Raw genomic sequence first — 22,060 nt, forward strand, 5'->3', positions numbered from 1 at the left:
TGTGTGAGTGAGTGGTGTGAGAGAGTGAATGTTGTGTGTGTGAGTGAATGGTGTATGAGTGTGAATGATGTGTGAGTGAATGGTGTGTCAGTGTGAATGGTGTGTGAGTGTGAGAGTGAATGTTGTGTGTGTGAGTGAATGGTGTAGGAGTGTGAATGGTGTGTGAGTGAATGTTGTGTGTGTGAGTGTGAATGGTGTGTCTGAGTGAATAGTGTGAATGGTGTGTGAGTGTGAGAGTTAATGTTGTGTGTGTGAGTGAATGGTGTGTGAGTGTGAATGGTGTGAGTGTGAGTGAATGGCGTGTCTGAGTGAATAGTGTGAATGTTGTGTGTGTGAGTGAATGGTGTGAATGGTGTGTGTGTGAGTGAATGGTGTATGAGTGTGAATGGTGTGTGTGTGTGTGTGTGAATGGTGTGTCTGAGTGAATAGTGTGAATGGTGTGTGTGTGTGAGAGTGAATATTGTGAGTGTGAATGGTGTGAGTGTGTGTGAGTGAATGGCATGTCTGAGTGAATAGTGTGAATGGTGTGTGAGTGTGAGAGTGAATGTTGTGTGTGTGAGTGGATGGTGTATGAGTGTGAATGATGTGTGAGTGAATGTTGTGTGTGTGAGTGAATGGTGTGTGTGTGTGTGTGTGTGTGTGTGTGTGTGTGTGAGCCCTGCCATAGGTTGCTGCCTCATCCTGGGTTCCTTGATTGGTACCCACAGCCTCCATGATAGGCTCTGCAGGACAACCAGTTTCAGAAAATAGATGTATGAAATATTTTATTGAATACCATTTTATTGAATATTGGAAACCATTTAACAAAGTGGCTAAAAATAAACAAGCTGCTTAGTAAAAAAGAAGTAACTTTAACAATTTGACCAGTAGGGGGCTCTAAGTCTTTTGTTAGTGGAAAAGAACCGTGTCTGCGCGATGGTGATAGTTATAGGTCAGTAACTTCCAAACCTTTACACTGGTTAAAAAAAGAAAGAAAAACTGAAATTAACTCAAGAAAAAAAATCAATAATCAATGGCTTCTGTTACCACAATATCATTAACTGATGCTCAAATAACTGTAATAAACCTGTATAATAGTTCTCGGTTACCCTGAGTTTCTCAGATTATTACGCACATGTGAAAAGCGCAAGATCATTTGGAGTTGGAGGGGCGCGGAGGCGATTTAGACATGCGCTAGAAAGAAAATACTGCAGTCCTCAGTCATTATTATTATTGTGTGAAAACTTAGATGTTAACGATTGCTATTAGTGTGCCTATGTGTCGCAGGGAGATAAGGGATCTTCCATGCGGAGTACGGCCATCGTCGCCACTGGAGGTCTCGCTTTTGCAGTGCAAGCGCGAGTCAGCAAAAAAAAAAAAAAAAGTGGTGATGGTGTTGGGGGGGGGGGTGGTGGAGGGAGGCGTCCTTAGCAGCGAGGTTCATCTGAAACGCTGAAATAGCCATAGAGGGAGGGAGAGTCCTCACTGCATAGCGTTCATATTGGGTTGACCCAATATAGATTAACATTATTTAACTTTAGCTATCATATATCGCTATATACTGCAGTGGTCGTATTTTATTATTATTACTTAATTTCACTTTTTTCGTATTTTTATTCATGGTTAAATTATTTAAATTATATAATTCATTAGCACAATTTTCAAATCAACCGATTCGATTGCAGCCTCCGGGCTTGATTTCGTTTCATCTGTAATTGGCGCCTTTCACTGGGTGAAGTCATTGCATATTTGAAGTTAATTGCGATTTAACAGTGAATTAAGCGATTAAGATCATGACCGCCGAGCAGGAGATTAACAGGCGGCGTCTGCTGGAGCTCCAGGCGAGACCTGGTAACGGAAACTGTGCGGATTGCGGGGCTTCAGGTAGAGTCGCAAATAAAGCATCTTTACATTTGATTTTGCGGACTGGATACTTTACATAGTACTTTGTAAGCAAGGTCGCCGTTTTGCTCTGTATGATCTGGTACTCGCAGAGCATCATGCGGGAATTATGTGTCAGGCTGTACTACTTCTTAGGTTGCTTGGCTTTGATGTGAAATGAGTATGCACCGGAAGTTTGGGCTAACATACTGCACTTGGACGTATTCCATAATAGTTCATTTTATGTCGCTGTCTTGTCACCTTTGGTAGCTGTCACCCATTGCAAACTGTTTTTTTTTCCTAGGAAAAAAATACTCACAGGAAATGTGGCAGTGAGTTATTACGTGGGGGATTAGAGGAAACGAATTTTTAGCGTAACTAAGAAATGTATAGTTTTAGAATGCGCTTGAAACCACTTGCCACTAGCACAGACTTCAGGTATAAACGCGATATTTCGGGGTACGTACGCCTTCCTGTCACGTTGCACATCCCCACTCTTGAGACATTACTGTCTCTCGCCAGAAGTCCTCATATGTGGCCGTTATGGCGAAACACTGAGGAAAGTGAACTGAACAGAACAGCACACTGTTACACTTATACGCGCGCACGTGTTGTCTGCTTTCATAACGTCTATGTCACTAAATACATGTATTCTTGTCTTCTTAAAGCTGTTTAGTCCTCTTTTTTCTGGATGAGGCTTAGGGCAGTACACTTTACCTACACGTCACCAACTATTAATGCTGCTTTTCTGTTCTGGAGATATTACAAAATTAAATTATTCAACTGTTTATTGAGAAAATTGCACTTTTTAAATAACACTTAAATATGTGAATAACCACACAATTTTCATTATTGTGGTTTCCTGTTATTATTATTATTATTATTATTATTATTTGTTACTAGTAATAAGTTGCCGGTTTGACGAGGTTAGAATCCAAGAGCTGCAGACTCATTACACCGCATTGCCAAGGTTGGCTCTCTGCTGTACTGGGCAGGGAATCCATTAGCTTCTCACCATCTCTTCTGTACACCGCATGGAGCCTTCTTGGGGATTAGATTAGTGACCCTCCGCTTCCCACTGGAACCCTGCTCCACCCACGCCATGCATTTCCTGCTGCCCTCGACAGCTGCGAGCTCCTTCTGTATCTCTGACTCCTGTCCCATCTGCTTTGGGGAGAGTATGTGCTTCTGGAAACGGAAGCTGGTGGGAAACGTTATTTTCTGTTTTTTGCTTCGAAATCAAACTGTTCTACATGAATTGCTTGTTTTTGGTCATTGTAAGACGCTGCATCATATGTGGGCTAAAGTCTGAAATTAATACGAGCATCCTGTTAAAATGTCTGCCCAGTTGTCAGTTAAGCATCACAACTGTTGCGTGGTTTCAAGGAGGAGATCGATACATCTGCCTTTGCTATCTCATTGATGAGGCCATGCTTCAGAATGTGGATTCAACAGTATTATTAGGGTGTGTGTTTTTTGGATGGATTCCACTGTTCTTTGCATTTAGAAAAAAAGTGTATAAATTTGTGCCTTGTAATTCTACCTTTTAAGTTAAGGAAGAAAATCCCAAAGGTACCAACAGCTTTAATGTACCATCAATGGTACAGAAATGTTCCCCAGAGTCCATTTCTGTACCTTAAAAGGTACACTTACCTATAGCTAAGGGTACAACTGGCAGACCCCTGAGGGTACAAACCCAGTGACAAGCAGAATTTTTACCCTTCTTGAGAGTGTATGTAGACAAGTCTTCTAAATTTATTTTGATATTGAATTTATATAATTTTATATTATGAAGTCGACTCTCATAATGCTTCAGATCATTTAGTTTAACCTACCAAAGCTTTTTCCTTCCTTTCAGTCCATTGAGTTGGACGCCTGCCTCAGACTGATACGTGAAGCTATGGAGGTAACACAGAGGGGAATTCCTCCTCAGTCTCACAGCGGACATGCTGCACTCAGAGCTCTGTTGAATTCCTCCTCAGTCTCACAGCGGACATGCTGCACTCAGAGCTCTGTTGAATTCCTCCTCAGTCTCAAAGCGGACATGCTGCACTCAGAGCTCTGTTGAATTCCTCCTCAGTCTCACAGCGGACATGTTGCACTCAGAGCTCTGTTCAATTCCTCCAGAAGCATCTGGTGCTTCAGACTTTCTGCGCTGGTGGCCAAAGTCTAGCCAGCGAACTTTTTATAAAACACTAGAGAACCTTTCCGTTCCTTAACTGGAATTGGTTGAATTCAGATTAATGCAAAAGAACAGCGGCTGAGTAAAACCATGACATGCAAGTGGTATGAAAAAAGTGAGAAAAGAGAAAATGTGAAAAATGGGGGAATGCCGTAGCGCTGAGAGGGGAGGGGTGACGGCTCCAGATATGAGACGTTTTGCTGAAACCTTCTCATTGTCGGTGCGATTGAGATATTAAGGGATCATATGTAGGATTACAGTGTCACAGCAAGGATGCAGAATTACGAGTTACACCAGGCTTATGGTGCATTAATGGATTGGATACTGTGTCGATGTGATGAAGTTTATTAATTATTTGATGTTAATAAGCTGGTCCCTAAGTAAATGGCCTCCCGTCCAGGGTGTCTCCCTGCTGTGTGCTGCCTAGAATCTGCCCTAGGCTTTGGCATATCTATGTACTAGTGGATGATAGATTAATGCGTGCAATACTTAGGTGGGACAGGGCCGCATGGTGGTGTAGTGGTTGGCGCTAATGCTTCACACCTCTGGGACCAGGGTTCGAGTCTCCACCCTGATTCCATGTGTGTGGAGTTTGGATGGATGGACTTAGGTGGGATCCATGAATATATGGTTTCTGGAATAGACAAGTTTAAGGAACCCCCAGAGAATCTCGCAGAATCAGGACATCGCTAATCACGCTTGCTTTAAGGTACTGCATACAAGGTCCTACTGGGATTCAGAGCCAGAAACCTGATTTCCTAAATAAAAACTGGTTTCTTCAGTGAAAACGCTGCAAGGCTCCAGTACTGGTCAACTTTCACATCTCTACTTGTGCTGCTTTCTTCAAAGTGGTGCTCTCCTAATTGTTAACAGGTCATGGCAGTGTTTTCAGCTTGAAGATGGTGGTGGGGTGACATGATTATCCAATAAGAATGCTCCTTACCTAAACTCTTATTGGACAACAGTGATTGTCCAATAAGAATGCTCCTTACCTAAACTCTTATTGGACAACGGTGATTGTCCAATAAGAATGCGCCTTACCTAAGCACTCATTGGACGATCATGATTTCTAGCTTAAGTTAACCAAGCTAACTGAGAACTCCTGCTTCGTAGACCCCCCCGGTCTCTGCATACTTTATCTATTTATGTAGTTTGTTGATTATGTCCTTTTTGGGGGTGCTGTGGAGTTTGCGTGTTTTTGCTCACATGCAAGGGTTTCCTTCAGCTATTTTGGATTGCAGCCACAGTCCAAAGACGTGCTGCTATGTGAATTAGTGTCTGTGAGCTGCTCCTGGTATAAGCACATGCTCTGTTATAGACTGGCATCCTGGGGGGGGGTGTTCCTACATCCTAGCAGATGCTACAGGGCCCACTGTGGTTTCTGCCCTCACCACAGACCAGCAGTTCTCAATCTTGTCCCTGGTGCCCCCCCCCCCAGCCAGAATGCTTTCCAACTCATACTGCTTTCAACCTGCCACATTCATCATTAGCTGATGAAGGACCATCTGAGTCGCATTAAAGTATCGCTGGAATCAAAACATTCTGGTGGGAGGCAGTGAGCAGGAACAGGATTGAGATCCACTGCCATAGAGCAAGTGTATTTTAGCATCCTGACCAACTGCAAACCTTTACAAGGAAATATGAAACTGCACCTTAGCGCCGTATGAGGTCGCCTTTTTACACATTTTACCAATTTTAAATATGGAAATGTCCAAAGATTTTTTTTATGTAGATAAAGGCAAAAGGGGAGGCAGCCACTCACTAAAAAGTTCATGCTTATCCTTCCTCCCTCCTCCCACACAGAGACAGATAAGAGGACCATGTTTCAACCACGCTGTAGACGAATAGTGCGATGTGGAGAACAGACTGGACGTCTGAGGTCTGGTCCCCTGTGGAGGTTACAGGATGCAGCTGCACCCTGTCAAGTGAATTTTAATGAAACCTGAAAGGTTTTGCTCTTTCTGTCCTCAGGCAGAGGAGTCACTTCATCTCTTATGTCTCTGGAGGGAATGGGAGGGGCAGGTTTAAAGACAAAAGTGAGAGGGGCTGCGGAATACACTGTAATTGCAGACCCTGCTGTAAACTGTCAGGTATTTATGATGGAAACTCACGGATGTTCCTTGGTGGAGCCTGTCTATTTGGATTTCAGACTCATTTTGTGTTTGTTTGGTGGATTGATTTCCAGTGCATTTAATCAGTCATCCAATCAGTTAATAATCTGTTACACTGTTTGACCGTTGCTGCAAATTATTCTCCAAGAGCTGCTGATAGCCTCAAAACTCACCTACCCTCGCCGCTTTCTCACACTGATGCATGCGATTTGCGGCGCACATGCGCAGGCTCTCACGGCTGCACCCGGCAAGCAGACCGCACGCTTTTCTGCGCAGAATCTCTGTAGCGCGTGTACAGCGGCAGGGCTCGAGACGAACTTTATGCATTGGTTGCACTGACTATCTTTTTCATGTAAGTGCACCCAAATTTTTCACAGCAATTTTAGCGCCAGAAAAATACATCTTAATGGTTACCTTTTTTGTTATTTCCCATACACTTTGATAGTTATATAAACGTTTGTAATTAAAGGCGCAGGTAAATGTTATATATATAAACTCAAAAGTACCGATGTTTAGAGTGCTTAACAAACTGAAAATAAAAAAACTCGCATAACTCAGAAGTGTACACGGGCTGCTCCCAGATGCGGAAAAAGCTTTGGTTTGCCGCTGCCTGGCGCTGAAACGCTGCGGGTGGGGGCCACTCCGGTGGTCACACACTTGCTATGACACAGGATGTGTTTCTGAAATTGTATCTTTAAGGGTGTTATTGATATTGTTGTTGTTTTTTTTTTTTTTAATCTGTTGTTTTATTAGATTATTAATGTGTATACTTACCTGAATACCGGCAGCAAGCGTTAATGAAATAAGCCTACATAAAAAAAAAAAAGCTTACATATACATCATCACAGTAGGGGGTAGACCGGCCGGGAGACAGGGGAGGAGAGAAGAGAAACAGGATGACATGAGGAGAGAGGAGGAGAAAACACCTCAGCAACATAAGCACATGATCACTACACCATACAACATGAAAAGACACGACTCGCAACAGGTGAGGGAGATGGGGAGGTGGAGGTAGTCCAGCATAGACAAACAGCCATCCGGTCCTGCAGCCATGGAGGCGCTGGTCACAGACCCGCCTGTTCACGCTGGGGGAATGAAGCGGCGAAGGCGTTGGGTGGGGGGAGGGTGCAAGTCCTGGGGATTGGGGGAGAGGAATGCAAGAGAGTCTCACTGCCTGTTATACCTATGTCTGCATTTAACCTATATAATGTTAAAGGGAAATCCCTAATATTGATTTGTAAAGGTGATAATAATTATTATTTTTCAGATAACGCAAACATCCATCCATCCATCCATCCATTTTCCGAACCGCTTATCCTACTGGGTCGCGGGGGGTCCGGAGCCTATCCTGGAAGCAATGGGCACGAGGCAGGGAACAACCCAGGATGGGGGGCCAGCTCATCTAAGCACAGAAGAGTCGCCCTCGTAGGGTCTGGATCCAAACTTTAAAATTATTCAACCTTTCCAGATGTTTCTCATGCTCTGTTCTCCATCTTCCCTACAGATCCTACCTGGGCGTCTTTCATCTTGGGCGTGTTCGTGTGCCAGAACTGTTCTGGCATCCACAGGAGCATTCCACACGTCAGCAAGATCAAGTCTGTGGTCATGGACCCCTGGCACGCCTCGGAGGTGAAGGTAATCTCGCAACGTGCCCGGGATGAGGCTGAAATGGGCTCGCATTTGGAGTGGAAAAGGGTTTGGAGTTGAGACAATAATGGATCAGGGGCTCGGATTTGTGGAGGGCTTTGGCGAAGTGGAATGGAAATGAGTGGGGTTTTGGACTCACCGTTCTGCTGTGGAGTCATTCTTTTTGAGGGGCTGAGACCCAGACAGGGTTAGACCTTACAACAATTAATCTGTTATCCTACAACAACTGCTGGGATATACCTCAGTACTGCCCAAGTGGCTGATGGCTGACAGCCTATAGATACAGTAAAATCCAGTTATAACGGACTCCAAGGGACCCGGCAAAACAGTCCATTATATCCAAAGTCCGTTATGTCCAGAGTTGGATTACTACATGTACAATATTACTACATGTTGGATTACTACATGTACAATATAACTACATGTTGGATTACTACATATACAATATTACTACATGTTGGATTACTACATGTACAATATTACTACATGTTGGATTACTACATATACAATATAACTACATGTTGGATTACTACATGTACAATATAACAATCTATATAGGCTGTATGTCCAGAACTACAGGACACCATTTACTCATACTACACCCCAGCAGACACACTTGCGGTATAGATTGTTATATTGTACATGTAGTAATCCAACTTTACAATGACTATTAATAATCCTGACTACGTATCTGCGCTGGATATCACCGGCACGCCGCGCGCCTTGTAGGTGGAGCTGCATGTTCATTATAGCCGAACAAAACTACAGCAAAAAGCGGCCCTGGGGACCAAATTGTTTGTCCGTTATAAGCAAAATTCCAGTATGAGTCCACTATAATGGGATTTTACTGTAATGGAAGTCATCAGCATGGCCAAAGCTCAAGAGAAGCTGATGAGTTAGCGGCTGGCAGATAAGCCTCAGGAAGTCCTGACTCGCATGCGGTTTGGGGTAGAGGGGGGGCCGTCTCCACAGAGTGATGTGCAGCGTCTGACAGATGAGGGGATGGAAAAAGGTCAACGACTGCAGAATCTGCTGTGCAGCAGGGGTGTGGCAGAAGAGGCAGGACTCTTTACTAAGATGTGTTCTTATCAGGTTTCTAAAGGGAGACCAGAGATGGAAATGAGGAGGACGACGATTGGGGAAGGTGGCTTTGACTCTGCAAATTATCGCACACTCTCTGTTTATTTAATCAAACATGAACTGAATAGTTACCCGGCGGGAGGTGGATTGTCATCCCGCTCGTAACGGGTTTTGAGGCGCAGTTTCTCTCTCCTCTCGACACAGGAACAGAGAACACCCCCTTCCTGTGCACAGAGAGAGAGCACAGCCTGTTAGCAGCCATGCAGAGGTCACAGGGGCTCGGCACTGAGGCCGCAATGCATTTAGCATGATACTGTAACACTGAGTCGGCACAGTGCCGAGACACAGGCTAGAACGTCAGCTCCTTCCTGTGCACGGAGAGAGAGCACAGCCTGTTAGCAGCCATGCAGAGGTCACAGGGACTCGGCACTGAAGCCGCAATGCATTTAGCATGATACTGTAACACTGAGTCGGCACAGTGCCGAGACACAGGCTAGAACGTCAGCCCCTTCCTGTGCACAGAGAGAGAGCACAGCCTGTTAGCAGCCATGCAGAGGTCACAGGGGCTCGGCACTGAAGCCGCAATGCATTTAGCATGATACTGTAACACTGAGTCGGCACAGAGCCGAGACACAGGCTAGAACGTCAGCCCCTTCCTGTGCACGGAGAGAGAGCACAGCCTGTTAGCAGCCATGCAGAGGTCACAGGGACTCAGCAGTGAGGCCGCAGTGCATTTAGCATGATACTGTAACACTGAGTCGGCACAGAGCCGAGACACAGGCTAGAACGTCAGCCCCTTCCGTTTATGAGCAACACTTGTTTGGGTTCCTGAGATGTGTTTAAATTCAGACTGTATTCATTTTGGGGGGAGTGTAAGTTAAATCAGTAAGTTTTACCTCACATAAACGTACATGTGTGAGGCAGGTTCCTCATTGTAGACCGGGTGTAGGGTTTGGTGGGGGCAGTGTTGATGAGGGGTGGAGTTACCCTCCATGAAGTGTCTGCTTGTGTTCTCTGTGTTCCAGCTGATGTCTGCTCTGGGAAACAATGCGGCCAAAGTCAAGTACGAGCAGAGAGTTCCACCGTTCTACTACAAGCCCACGTTCCTGGACTGCCAGTACGTCCCCCCCCCATCCCTGCCTTTGCACTTTCTTTCTTGACTTTGCCTGCATCATCTGTAGTTGTCATTTGACAGCTCTGAAGGACAGTGACTCAAATGGGGGGGGGGGGCACGACAAATTATTGAAGACGTTCACATTCTCCAGGATGCTGATTCTGCTTGATGGCGACAGCCATCCATCTTCAGTACCTGCTTATCCAGTCGATGTCTCGTGGTTCAGGATGCAGTATGTGAAATTGGGTACAACCGTGGGCCATAACTGTGCAGGCTGGATTCTGTCCAAAATCAGTTCAGATTAGTTTAGGTGGTTTAGATAGATAGATGCAGTTGCAGTTGAGCTCAGTAGTCATATTGCTAAGGCCATCATAATATCAGATTTTCACTAAATGATTATCGTAGGCAAAACAATTCATAATGGTGATATAATTGCAAAGTCCAGGGCTTTAGACAACAGGCACACCAGCGTATTTACGCTCAGCAAAATCTGTCTGGCTTTTCAGTACTGTACAGACCTTTACTTAGACCCACAATTTGGTACGTTGATTAGTAGTACGTCAAAAAAATATTAAGACAGATGTACTTTGATGCTCAACAGTTAGTACATACAAACGTATACAAGTGCCTCATGCTACTGTTTTGGTAGCATGGAAGCGATAGAGTGGCGATGAAGAAAACAGAAGATATTGTGGATAAACAAGGTACGTTTTGTAGTTTAAAATCCGACACATCTGTTAAGCATAAAGATACTGTAGATCTTTGGGCATCACAATATGCCTCATTAATATTCTGGACTTGCTACTAATCTGCGTACCAAATTGTTAAACCCTTCTGCTATGGAGGTGTGGAACAGCTGTCATCTCCATCCAGGCTTGCGGAGCGTCTTAAACTGGAGGTTCTAGGAGGGCTGGAGAATGCAAGGTAGACACAAGGTCTGCCGGAGGATTCATACGATGATGTATGTGAACAGCATGAAGTGTGACTGAAAAATCAGCAGAGGCTCCCCTGTTATCTCCTGTTACTAAGCCAAAGTAATGGGGCTTAGGGGACATTTCAGATGTCTGCAATCTAATCTACAACAGACAAGCATGCATTAACCTTTTGGTGCCACTTATGTATAGAGAATCTCATTAATTTTGCTGTGTTTCGTAGCTGTGAGAAGTATGTCTTGGACAGTGTTCGTCAAATGATGGGCCAAACAGACAGATAATGCCTAGACCGAGAGTCAGAATATTTGGAATTTTAATCCATGCGAGTGGAGCTCTGATAATAATAAATCTTTATCTAAGTTGCTTGTCTAAATTTTTCAAAGACAAATAGTCTTCAATCATAAATTGATATAGAATAATTCGAGATTAATAGATTTGAATGTCAACAGTATTGGAATCAAAATTGACTTTGGTATTTTATTTCTTCATATACAGAAAATAGTATCGGCACTAACACTGAACCTTGAAGCACTCCATGTTTGATTAGTGATGTTGCTGACACCTCAGTTGTTAAATTCCTGGATATAGTGAGCACATTTTCTAGGTGAGAGACAAACTGTTCAAAGAGGTTCGGAGGGGCAGGTCTACGTGATCAGTATTAAAAGCTGTACTTAAATACAACATAATACTAATTGTTGCATTTCCTTCATCTAGTGATGTTCTTTGTCACCCTGAAGCAGTGTTTCCCAATTTGGTCCTTGGGGGCCTGCAGAAAGTCCATGTTTTTTCCTACCGGGAGCTGGGAGGGAGCAGAAATGTGGGCAATCTGGCAGGGATCTGGTACGAAGCAAAAACATCGACCATCTGTGGTTCCTCGAGGGAACACTGCCCAGAATAACATCATTAAAAAATTACATTTTAAAAGCTGTTCCTAAAAGCTTTTTTCCAAGCAAAGACAGGTTTGACACAGCCGGGTTTGACACAGTCAGGTTTACACAGCCAGAGGGCTGTTCCTCAAAACAGGATTTCTTATTTAGCTAGATAACTTGAATTGAATTTAAATCGAATTTAGGGTAGTCTGGGCTAAATGTAAGGGAGAGAAAATAAAGTCCATTTAGCCTAGACTACCTTACATCCAAGACGTTATTTGGCTAAGGAAGAAATCCTCCTTCATGGAATACTCCCCAGGTTTTTCAGAGCCATGCTTTACACTGCTAGTGGCCTGTACTACGAAGTGGGGTTACTGGCTTAAATCCAACAAGTTACCCCGATAAGCCAGTAACCCTGCTTCATAGTACAGGCCATAGGTTTTACACAGCCAGGCTTTACACAGCCAGGTTTTACACAGCCAGGCTTTACATTAGGAATCTAGTAGGTTTGTTTCAGCAGGGACATCTGCAAACTGTGTCTGACTGGAATTAGGGAACCCAGCTCTAGGGACTGTCTGAGCGTGTTTTATAAAAAATGCATGCTGCTTTGCAAAAGAGCATTTTTTTAATAAATAAAATGCAATAGTCAGAAATATATTCGGATATTCATTGATAACATGCTATTAGATGCAGTTTAGGAAGACAAAGAAGCTGTGTCTTTTTGTCATTTTTTGGCATAGAAGACTGCTGTGTGTCCATATGACAGCGGCTCCTCCCCCCAGTTCTGAGGAAGTGAGGTAGCACACAGGGCAGATTAGTGTGTGATGCCATGGTTGTGTCATGTAACCGCATGTAAGAATACATCTCTGGTCTACAGAAAGGCAGCCATGGGAGTTGCATACATTGGAAGAGGTGCTAAAAAATAATGAATCTGAGAACCAGAGAGCCAGTAGCTGAACTGAACGCAGGAGTTACTTGATGCGCAGCTGGTCGGAGAAATGCAGGCAGAGCAGATGTCAGGCTGGTCATGTGACACACGTGGAGCGGAGTCCCTGTCAGGCTGGTCATGTGACACACGTGGAGCGGAGTCCCTGTCAGGCTGAGCTGGTGATGGGTCTGAAAAACAGAAGTGTATGTTTGGCAAGTTCATGCAGTCATTGCTGTTGCTGCACTGCCCGCAGAGGGGGTGGTCTGGGTTCTGGGGGGGGGGGGATGGGAAGCCATGGCAAGCAGAGCTGGGGGAGCGACCGGAAGACTATGGGCGTAATTCACAGCGACCGCCTTCCTGAAGCCTGATCGGGGGTGAGCTCACGGCTGCCGCAGGCCTCATCATTATTGGGAGGAACAGGGACGCCTGTGTGCTGTGACTGGTCAGAGGGCAGGCGTGATGTTTTCACCAGAAGATAAATAGATAAGCTACTCAGTCTGTGCAAGTTATTAAAGAAAAGGCCTTAGGCAGGCTGTCATGATCACAGCCACTTACACTGAGGAAACGTGCATCTGTGTGTGTGTGTGTGTGTGTGTGTGTGTGGTTTTGTCTATGTTTGTGTTTCTGTGTGCATATGTGCATCTATGTATGTGGGTGTGTCTGTGTTTGTGTGACTGTGTGCGTGTGTGTCTCTTGTGTGACTGTGCGTCTGTGTGACTGTGTGTGTGTTTCTGTTTGTGTGACTGTGTGTTTCTGTTTGTGTGACTGTGTGTGTGTGTCTGTTTGTGTGAGTGTGTGTGTGTCTGTTTGTGTGAGTGTGTGTGTGTCTTTGTGTGAGTGTGTGTTTCTCTTTGTGTGACTGTGTGTGTGTGTGTGTGTGTCTGTGTGAGTGTGTGTGTCTCTTGTGTGACTGTGTGAGTGTGTCTCTTGTGTGACTGTGTCTGTTTGTGTGACTGTGTGTGTGTCTGTTTGTGTGAGTGTGTGTGTGTGTGTCTGTTTGTGTGAGTGTGTGTGTGTGTGTCTGTTTGTGTGAGTGTGTGTTTCTGTTTGTGTGACTGTGTGTGTGTGTTTCTGTTTGTGTGACTGTGTGTGTGTCTGTTTGTGTGAGTGTGTGTGTGTGTCTGTGTGAGTGTGTGTGTGTGTTTCTGTTTGTGTGTGTGTGTGTCTGTTTGTGTGAGTGTGTGTGTGTCTGTGTGAGTGTGTGTGTGAGTGTGTGTTTGTGAGTGTGTGTGTGTGTGAGTGTGTGTGTGTGAGTGTGTGTTTGTGAGTGTGTATGTGTGTGAGTGTGTGTGTGTGTCTGTTTGTGTGAGTGTGTGTGTGTGTCTGTGTGAGTGTGTGTTTGTGAGTGTGTGTGTGTGAGTGTGTGAGTGTGTGTGTGTGTGTGTGTGTGAGTGTGTGTGTGTGTGTGTCTGTGTGCTTCTGTGCATCTGCATTCATGTGTCCGTCTGATTTGCTGTGGTTATAACGTTTCATCCTCATTTTCTTCCACAGTGTCCTGCTTGAGCAGTGGGTCCGGGCCAGATATGAAAGGAATGAGTTTGTTTGCGTCGACAAGCAGGAGCCGTACTCCACAGGTGAGCAGGCTGACGCTCAGGGCCTAGCCCACACCCCTGCCATGGGACCACACCCCTGCCATGGGACCACACCCCTGCCATGGGACCACACCCCTGCCCTTGGGCCACACCGAAGTAATGCAGCCCAATGAATCACCCCCAACCCTGCATCAACATACATTACATTTATTTTACTTATACAGGGGATCTGGCTAAATGCACACAGAATATGCAAGGAGGTGATACCACCCCCCCCTCCCCCAACAAAGAACGTTGCATTTACTTCAGTTATATAGGCAGTGGTTTCAGTTTAGAGTTTACAGAATATTCAGGGATGTAGTCTCCTAACACGGAAAGTGTCCTTCCAAGGTTTCTTCCTTCTAGGGAGTTTTTCCTTGTCGCTGTCCCCTCTGGCTGCTCACTGGGGGCTTCAGGTAGGGATGCTGTAAAGCGCTTAGAGACGATGTAATGTTGTGAAAATGCGCCTCATAAATTTAATTGAATCGAATAGAATTTTATACTGATGAGTCCAGATATGCCTGTATTACATTTTATAAGCAGTGCAGTGAAAACATTTTTCTGTATGGACCGCCTGAAAGTGGCATCTGGGCCCAGTGGTTTATGGCAGTGTCCAGTGTCACAGCTGAGTCCAGTGAGGCAGTTCGATATAGGAGCCACATTTCACCAGGAAATATGAAATGAACTGCGATGGGTTGGCTCCCCATCCTGGGTTGTTCCCTGCCTCGTGCCCATTGCTTCCGGGATAGGCTCCGGACCCCCCGCGACCCAGTAGGATAAGCGGTTTGGAAAATGGATGGATGGATATAAAATGAAATCTCTTTCTTACAAAGAGATGTCCACCTGTCCATCTGTGCACAATCGTAATGGGAGTCTGCAGTGCCGTGGATCTCGCTTATAAAAGGCAGAGTTTGACCGCTGTCACTTTTTACACGTGATCGTGGCTCTCCGGGGTTTATGGACGTTTGAACGAATCCTCCCCCCCCGCAGGAGTCCTGTCACTCTGCCATTGTCACTCTGTAGAACAGGCCTTGTCAGCATAAACGTCCTGAGTCTCTGTTTCCCTCAGCAGTATCTAAGGAGCGAACTGCTGAGCTGCTGTTCAGGAGGCTGCTTCTGTCTGCCCGCTGGGGGGGTACTCTACTCTCAGCATGCTTTGCACGCAGCATTTCCTGAGCATTTGCCTTATCGTAGATCATTCAGTTTGATAGTAATTCTGTGTATTTATAGGTATATTATTTGTCTCTTTGGTTTGTCTTTTCCTGAGGGCTGTACAGCAACTTTGGTCAACAGTTGTTGTTTAAAATGTGACGATGAAATGAAATTAAATTCTATTCAATTTTTGTGATGGGAACATGCTGAAAAATTCCCTGCATGGTCCCCCCTGTGGGGTGCGATTAATGTGTTGCATTACCCTCACCTGTCCTCTAGGGGCAAAACATTCCCTTGTCCCCTGGACACACACTGACACGATACCATAGACAGATACCTGTAAGGATATGACACCAATAAACCATCACCGTTTCAAATAATAATCGTTCATTAGAGGGATACAGAAATCATTTACTTGATCACTTTAGGTGAGTGTTTTACAATCTAGCTCTTGGGGACCCACAGACAGCCCATATTTTTTCTCACTCCCAGCTCCTGGTAGGGAGCAAAAATGTGGTCTGCCTGGCAGGGAGCTCGGAGGGAGCAAAAACATGGACCGACTGTGGGTCCCTGAGGACCAGACTAGGAGACACTGATTTAGGTTATACCCCAACTGCTATTTTAAGGTATATGACTGAATTGTTTGAGGGGGGTCATTAATACAGGATCTTAGGTTGAATATTTTATGCTGCGTTTCAGTACCATCATATGTATGGTCAGTGTTCTCAGTGGCAATGCAGCACGTTTGTCCCCATGTCAGCTGAAATATAATTTTATTTCTAACAGTTTATGACCCAATTATGTTTTTCTTTCTATTTCAAAGCAGTTTGAAGCAGCCTGCAGCCATGCAAAGCTCCACAATAACTGATCCTGCTGCTTCCTGCTATCATCACCTCCGCAGCCTTTTTGACTTGGGCCACAAACCCGCTTTTTTTGGCGAATCAATACCTCATTGCCTTTTTAATAAATTAATTAAGTAATCGAGCTGGTGGTGACAATGAACAGATACACGGACGGGCTGGGCTCTCTGGGGAGAGATTTGAGAACTGAAGCAAAGTTCATCTAGCTGTCCAACAAGATATCAGTAACTTTTTGGCAAACAGAAGAAATACTTATTTTAATTCTGTTGCTCTTGTTACTACTGTTACTGTTACTTAAGTTTGCATACGTTCTAATGCTAAATTGCAGAGGTGGAGATTTCAGGTCCAGAGAGTACAAATCCAGACCAAGATTTTGATTCAACCAACTAGTTGAGTATAAAGATTCAGAGTCACAGAGTCCTCAGCAGGTTGGTTAAAGGCATTTATGTTTGTCGGTCAGATTCCCCGAGTGAGATACAGGTGTTATCTTTATAGCTGTGAAGATGTCTGTTTTTTTGTGTACTGGGACTGTTTCACTTCATCTGTTGAAATTGTTCAGCAAGCTGCGGTTGGTTTGGGGGAGCCAGTAAGACCAGTAAGACCTCAGTCATGCAGCCTTGTCATTCTCAGTGCTTTAGTCAGGATACAGATGCAGAGGGAAATGATCTGAGGAACCCAGCAGAGATCCATGTATCACAGAGCGGAGTCTCAGTTCTCCCAGCATGCTTGGCTTCTGCGTGGACATTCCGCATGCATAATTAATGAGGGCAGCGTCAGTCAGATGAGGCCGGGGTTGTGTTGCTCTGTAGCTTCATTTCAGGAGGAGCTGGGGGGGGGACAAGGAGCATGATGCAGATACTAGTTAGAATTACTACTTATTATGAAGTTATGAAGTGTAGCTGTCACACCTAAGGGTGTCCTTTTCATGGCAATAATAGTGATACGTTTACTTGGCATTTGTATAAGTACATCAGTATTCTTTGGTTTTTGCATAGCCAGCACTTCACTGGAGGCTGTGCTGGGGGCACAGACATTTGGGGGGGGGGGGGGCAGTATCATGCCAAAGACTGTAAGGGGATGAGTTGGGCTGTAAACTGCTGTGTCTGTGTGTCACAGAGATAGGAACAGAAGTGACTTGATCCCAACACCCCTTCAGTTTATCTGTTGACTCTTAGGGGCAGGAGAACCTAAAGCTTGTTTGGGACTGAGCACAGTCAGAGAAGATTAAGAAGGTTTTTTCCGAGTTATGGGGCAAATGGACTCGGACGGTGTCGGCAATCTGCAGTCAAACTTTGCCATTTAAACTGAGTTTAAAAATGGCTCACAATGTCGTGAGGATTTCGGGAATGATGCTCTTTACCCCACCCCCAGGGATTATGTTAGCTGACTGGCACGTGTCGGTAGCGATCTGACGCTCTGTTACGGGGGGGAAGGTCGAGGCTGGGATTTTTCTAGCATCAGTAGGCAGTCATTTATCAGCATGTCCTGGAAGGGTGTGCAGGCTGGGGTACTAGAGATGTGTTTGCAGCTAAAAACTATCCTTTCCTGGTAATTAAAGCATGGCCATGGGGTGGGGGGAGTGGGGGCTGAATTTTATTACTGCGCAGGTGTACGCAGGATGTGATTGGTTGGTGAGGTCGCCATGGTGATGTGCCACACCTGTTTCCGTCAGTCACGTGCCAGGAGCCCCGCTAATCGATTTATTGCTTGGGAATCTGCCCGCTGCCTCGTTTCAGAGCTCCGGCAGTCCTCGCGGAGACTGGTGGCAGAGATTTATTTACATCCAAAGGAAGCGATTGCACATTAATATGCGGAAGCCCAGGAGATATCATTACTGTATAATCACAATCGGGTGGACAGCGGCCCGGACAGACCCCAGCTGCTGCTGCAGGGAAGCGACCGGCTAACATCTTCCTTTTTTTCATTAGTAAGACAACCTTGCGGTTTCTTTTCTTCACAGGATACAGAGAAGGGTTTCTTTGGAAACGGGGGCGCGACAATGGTCAGTTCCTCAATCGAAAGTTTATCCTCTCCGAGCGGGAAGGAGTCCTCAAGTACTTCAACAAGCATGATGTGAGTAGTCCCCCCCCCGCCCCTTCCTTCTCATATGCAGGGCCCATCCTCCCCCACTAGACGGTGCTCTCCCATTCCGCCGCCTCCTGGCGTGACCCATTGCACTCATGTTTCCAGGCAAGAGAGCCGAAGGCGATCATGAAGATCCAGACCCTCAATGCCACCTTCCAGCCGAGCAAAATCGGAAACCCTCACGGCCTCCAGATCACCTACCTGAAGGACAACAGCACCAGGAACATCTTTGTCTACCACGAGGATGGAAAGGTCAGAACTTCGCAAGCTCTCAGCAGTTACTTATGTCGGTTAGCCTGATCAAAAATGTTGCTTCATTCATTTACTGTCATTTGTGTGCTCACTGGGTTTGTAGAAGACGTTACAAAGTGGTTGTAGTGCACACATTGCCTCTCTAGAAATCATGAACTTCATCCTATTTGGAATTCTGACTGGGAGCCTTGTGGATTAGGTTCACCAGTTCAATATCTCTGTGCTTTTCTGCTCTATCTTTACTAATCCATTCTTGTGTATCCTGTCCTGCTTCATGTGGTTAGTGTTACTGTGGCAGGTATCTGCAGAGTAGAATACAGACCTGTGAAGCTGGGAAAATGCCACCCTGATGAGTGTCTTATCGACTATTAGTCTGAAGTCCCGTCTCGGGATGTTCTGCGCTGCTGTCTGAAGCCCCCCTGATGGAGGCTGTTTCCTGTCTTCCTGTGTCTTGGCAGGAAATCGTGGACTGGTTTAATGCCATCAGAGCTGCACGCTTCCACTACTTACAGGTGGCCTTTCCAGGGGCCAGTGAGTCTGACGTGAGTCTTTCCCCCTCCCTCTGTCTCCTGCTATTCCCACACTCACTGTCTCATGTCGTCCACTGCGCAGTGAGTGTACGACACTGCGCAGTGGACGGCACTGTCAGTGGACACTGACAGTGTCCAGTCACTGGTGTTAATGCCGCGTTGGTTTCAGTAGTAATTCTTCGTCAGCGAATACATACCTACCTACAGCTCGCAAAATATTAAAAAATATTTCTTTCTTTTTATTTTTTTTCATTTTCCTATGCTCAGCTAGTGCCAAAACTGACACGGAACTACGTGAAAGAAGGTTACATGGAAAAAACAGGCCCAAAGGTTTGAATATTTCACCTTTTTTTAAATGACTTCTTGTGCTACTGTAATGGAATGCGGTTTAATGCGCAGAGAGAGGTCACTGAATTAATAATTGAAGAGGTGATTATACGTGTTATAGTCACCGAGAAAAAATATGTGTGAGAAATGAAGGTATAACTCCTGTGAAGTCAGGAGAAATAAGGCCTGTGCACCATCTCCGTGGCAACTGCCTGTGCAGTGTGACAGTGGCTGCATCATCACATGGTTTAACACGGCTCACTGGCAGTAGTTACCCCGTCTCTCTCTCCTGCAGCACACGGAGGGCTTCAAAAAGAGGTGGTTCACCATGGATGACCGGCGTTTGATGTATTTCAAAGATCCCCTGGTATGATGCCTATCGGGTGCGATTTGCCCCACCCACCCTGTCTTAACTGTGCCTAAATTTGGACATCAGCAGTTCCTCTTCATTGCTCTTAGCCACTTCTGCAAAAAGTAATTGCACCAGTGACGATGTAGACAGGAATTTTTAAAAGCTGTTTTGCACTTAGTGTTTTGCTCAGGCTTTCCAGTAGAGGGCAGTGTTATTGTATTAAGGTGACAAAAATCCATATTTTGTTTGTGATTATCAGACATGCACACATGTGTTTGTCTCATTTTAATGTAAAATATGATTTCACCTCAAAAACACTGGGCTCATGGTCTGTAACCCCCCCCACCAGGACGCCTATGCCAGAGGGGAGGTATTCATCGGGAGCAAGGAGAACAGCTACAGCCTGCTGCCGAGCTTGCCCCCCTCCACGCAGGGCAACCGCTGGCCGTATGGCATCACCATTGTCACCCCGGAGAGGAACTTCCTGTTCACATGCGAGACGGAAGCGGAGCAGAGTGACTGGATCGGTGCCTTCCAGGTGGTCATCAACCGGCCCATGCTGCCGCAGGAGTTCGCAGGTAGGCACAGGCCCGTGCTGCCACAGGAATACGCAGGTAGGCACAGACCCGTGCTGTCGCAGGAGTTCGCAGGTAGGCACAGACCCGTGCTGTCGCAGGAGTTCGCAGGTAGGCACAGGCCCGTGCTGTCGCAGGAGTACGCAGGTAGGCACAGGCCCGTGCTGTCGCAGGAGTTTGCAGGTAGGCACAGGCCCGTGCTGTCGCAGGAGTTTGCAGGTAGGCACAGGCCCGTGCTGTCGCAGGAGTTTGCAGGTAGGCACAGGCCCGTGCTGTCGCAGGAGTTTGCAGGTAGGCACAGGCCCGTGCACACACAGGCTTCCGAAATGAAGCAGCACTACACGCTTTATACAGATCTGAGCCCAGGGGTGGGCAGTTTTATCCAGTTAGGGCCGCTGTGTATGCGGGTTTTCGCTGCAACTCCCTATTTAGATTACTCATTCTGATTGGCTGACGAGTCCTCATCTCTGACCTACAGGTTACCCCTAAGACCTGCATACACACCAGTCCTTTGCTGATAACATTGCCCACCCGTCCTATAGCTTCACTCAGTAATACAGCCGTTGCCAATCACTCGTGTACTTTAGTGCTGCCTGGTAGCTTCAGCCTGTTTTTTACCGCAGTGTTTTCCCAAGCCGGTCCTCAGGAATCCGCAGATAGCCCACATTTTTGTTCCCACCCAGCTCCCAACCTATCAGGAACACTAAATACCTGGTATGGGCGTGTTGGAAGCTGGGAGAGAGTAAAAATGTGGACTGATGCAGGTGACTGAGGACTGGGATGAGAGGCGTTTTAGTGTCGGGCTTCTTCAGATGGCTGAGTAGGTTTTGGAGCTGTGCTGTTGTTCTCTGCAGTTGAGGCCCATTTCAAGCACAAACCCTAAGCGGAGTCACTGCCTCGAAGCCAGAAGGAGGTTGGAGTTGTGCCCGAGACGCTGGACTGGACGTGGCCAGGACAGGCAGGGGTGAACATGATTAGCCCCAGCACTCTCGCACACCCGTGGGATGGACTTTTACTCCTTCTGGAAGCTTCCGGCAGGCTGCCATCCCGGCCTGCCCCGGATCTGTGTCAACACTTTCTCTAACATACTGTACCTATCCTTTAACGTTAGTGCGTCTCATGCCCTGTAAATGAATGTTAATTTATTTGTACTGTAACAAAAGTATGTACTGACTGGAAACAGACACATGGGACCGGACCTGTTCCCCATACAAGCGTCCTGGTGCTGGTGTTAATTCTCATTACATGAAAGCTAGGCTTCACCTCTCTGGGACAGCAGAAATATGTTTTTGTATTTATTTATCACTGTTTATTTATGCTGCTATCCCAAGTATTGGACCATCCCAGTTTCCCTTCTAAATCCTTTTCTATATGTTTGCAGCTACTGGCTTCTTTGTCATTGATGAGTGAAAAAAAACAGACATGGGTTATAAAGTCAACAATAGAACGTGTTTCACTGCATTTACCATCAGAGCGCCCAAATCGTCAGGGTGATTTCGTTTGGTCCCTGAGTATGCATACAGAGCAGTATCCAGATGTACACGCCATCAGTAATACAACTGAATTAAAATGTTATATTCAAACGAAACTTATTATCCATCAATAGGTGAACCGAGAAACACCAAGTTATATG

General features: G+C 45.8%; 1 protein-coding gene across 8 annotated transcripts; it reads left to right on the forward strand.

Annotated features, from left to right (window-relative positions):
• The first annotated feature begins 1,451 nt into the window (after window positions 1–1,451).
• On the forward strand, window positions 1,452–22,015 carry LOC125717828 (arf-GAP with dual PH domain-containing protein 1-like). 8 transcript variants are annotated; one of them, XM_048991122.1, is made up of 11 exons: window positions 1,452–1,863; window positions 7,658–7,788; window positions 9,906–9,997; window positions 14,215–14,297; window positions 18,267–18,379; window positions 18,497–18,643; window positions 19,102–19,185; window positions 19,441–19,503; window positions 19,796–19,867; window positions 20,202–20,430; window positions 20,539–22,015. In XM_048991122.1, the coding sequence occupies exons 1-11, from the start codon at window positions 1,773–1,775 to the stop codon at window positions 20,871–20,873; spliced, it is 1,440 nt and encodes a 479-aa protein (XP_048847079.1). In that variant the 5' UTR covers window positions 1,452–1,772; the 3' UTR covers window positions 20,874–22,015. The 8 variants fall into 8 exon arrangements, with proteins under 8 accessions (XP_048847079.1, XP_048847080.1, XP_048847081.1 ...); XM_048991123.1 differs by having other exon boundaries at window positions 20,575–22,015; XM_048991124.1 differs by having other exon boundaries at window positions 20,611–22,015.
• The last annotated feature ends 45 nt before the right edge of the window (window positions 22,016–22,060 follow it).

The sequence above is a fragment of the Brienomyrus brachyistius genome, chromosome 22 (assembly GCF_023856365.1).
Source record: "Brienomyrus brachyistius isolate T26 chromosome 22, BBRACH_0.4, whole genome shotgun sequence".
NCBI lineage: Eukaryota > Metazoa > Chordata > Actinopteri > Osteoglossiformes > Mormyridae > Brienomyrus > Brienomyrus brachyistius.

What these genes read in the sequence shown, in the direction of transcription:
- LOC125717828 (XM_048991120.1), top strand. Translation starts at nt 1,773, where the DNA reads ATGACCGCCGAGCAGGAGATTAACAGGCGGCGTCTGCTGGAGCTCCAG. An exon ending in TCTACCACGAGGATGGAAAG is followed by an intron (nt 18,644 to 19,101) that starts GTCAGAACTTCG and finishes GTGTCTTGGCAG; the next exon opens with GAAATCGTGGACTGGTTTAA. An exon ending in TGTATTTCAAAGATCCCCTG is followed by an intron (nt 19,868 to 20,201) that starts GTATGATGCCTA and finishes CCCCCCCACCAG; the next exon opens with GACGCCTATGCCAGAGGGGA.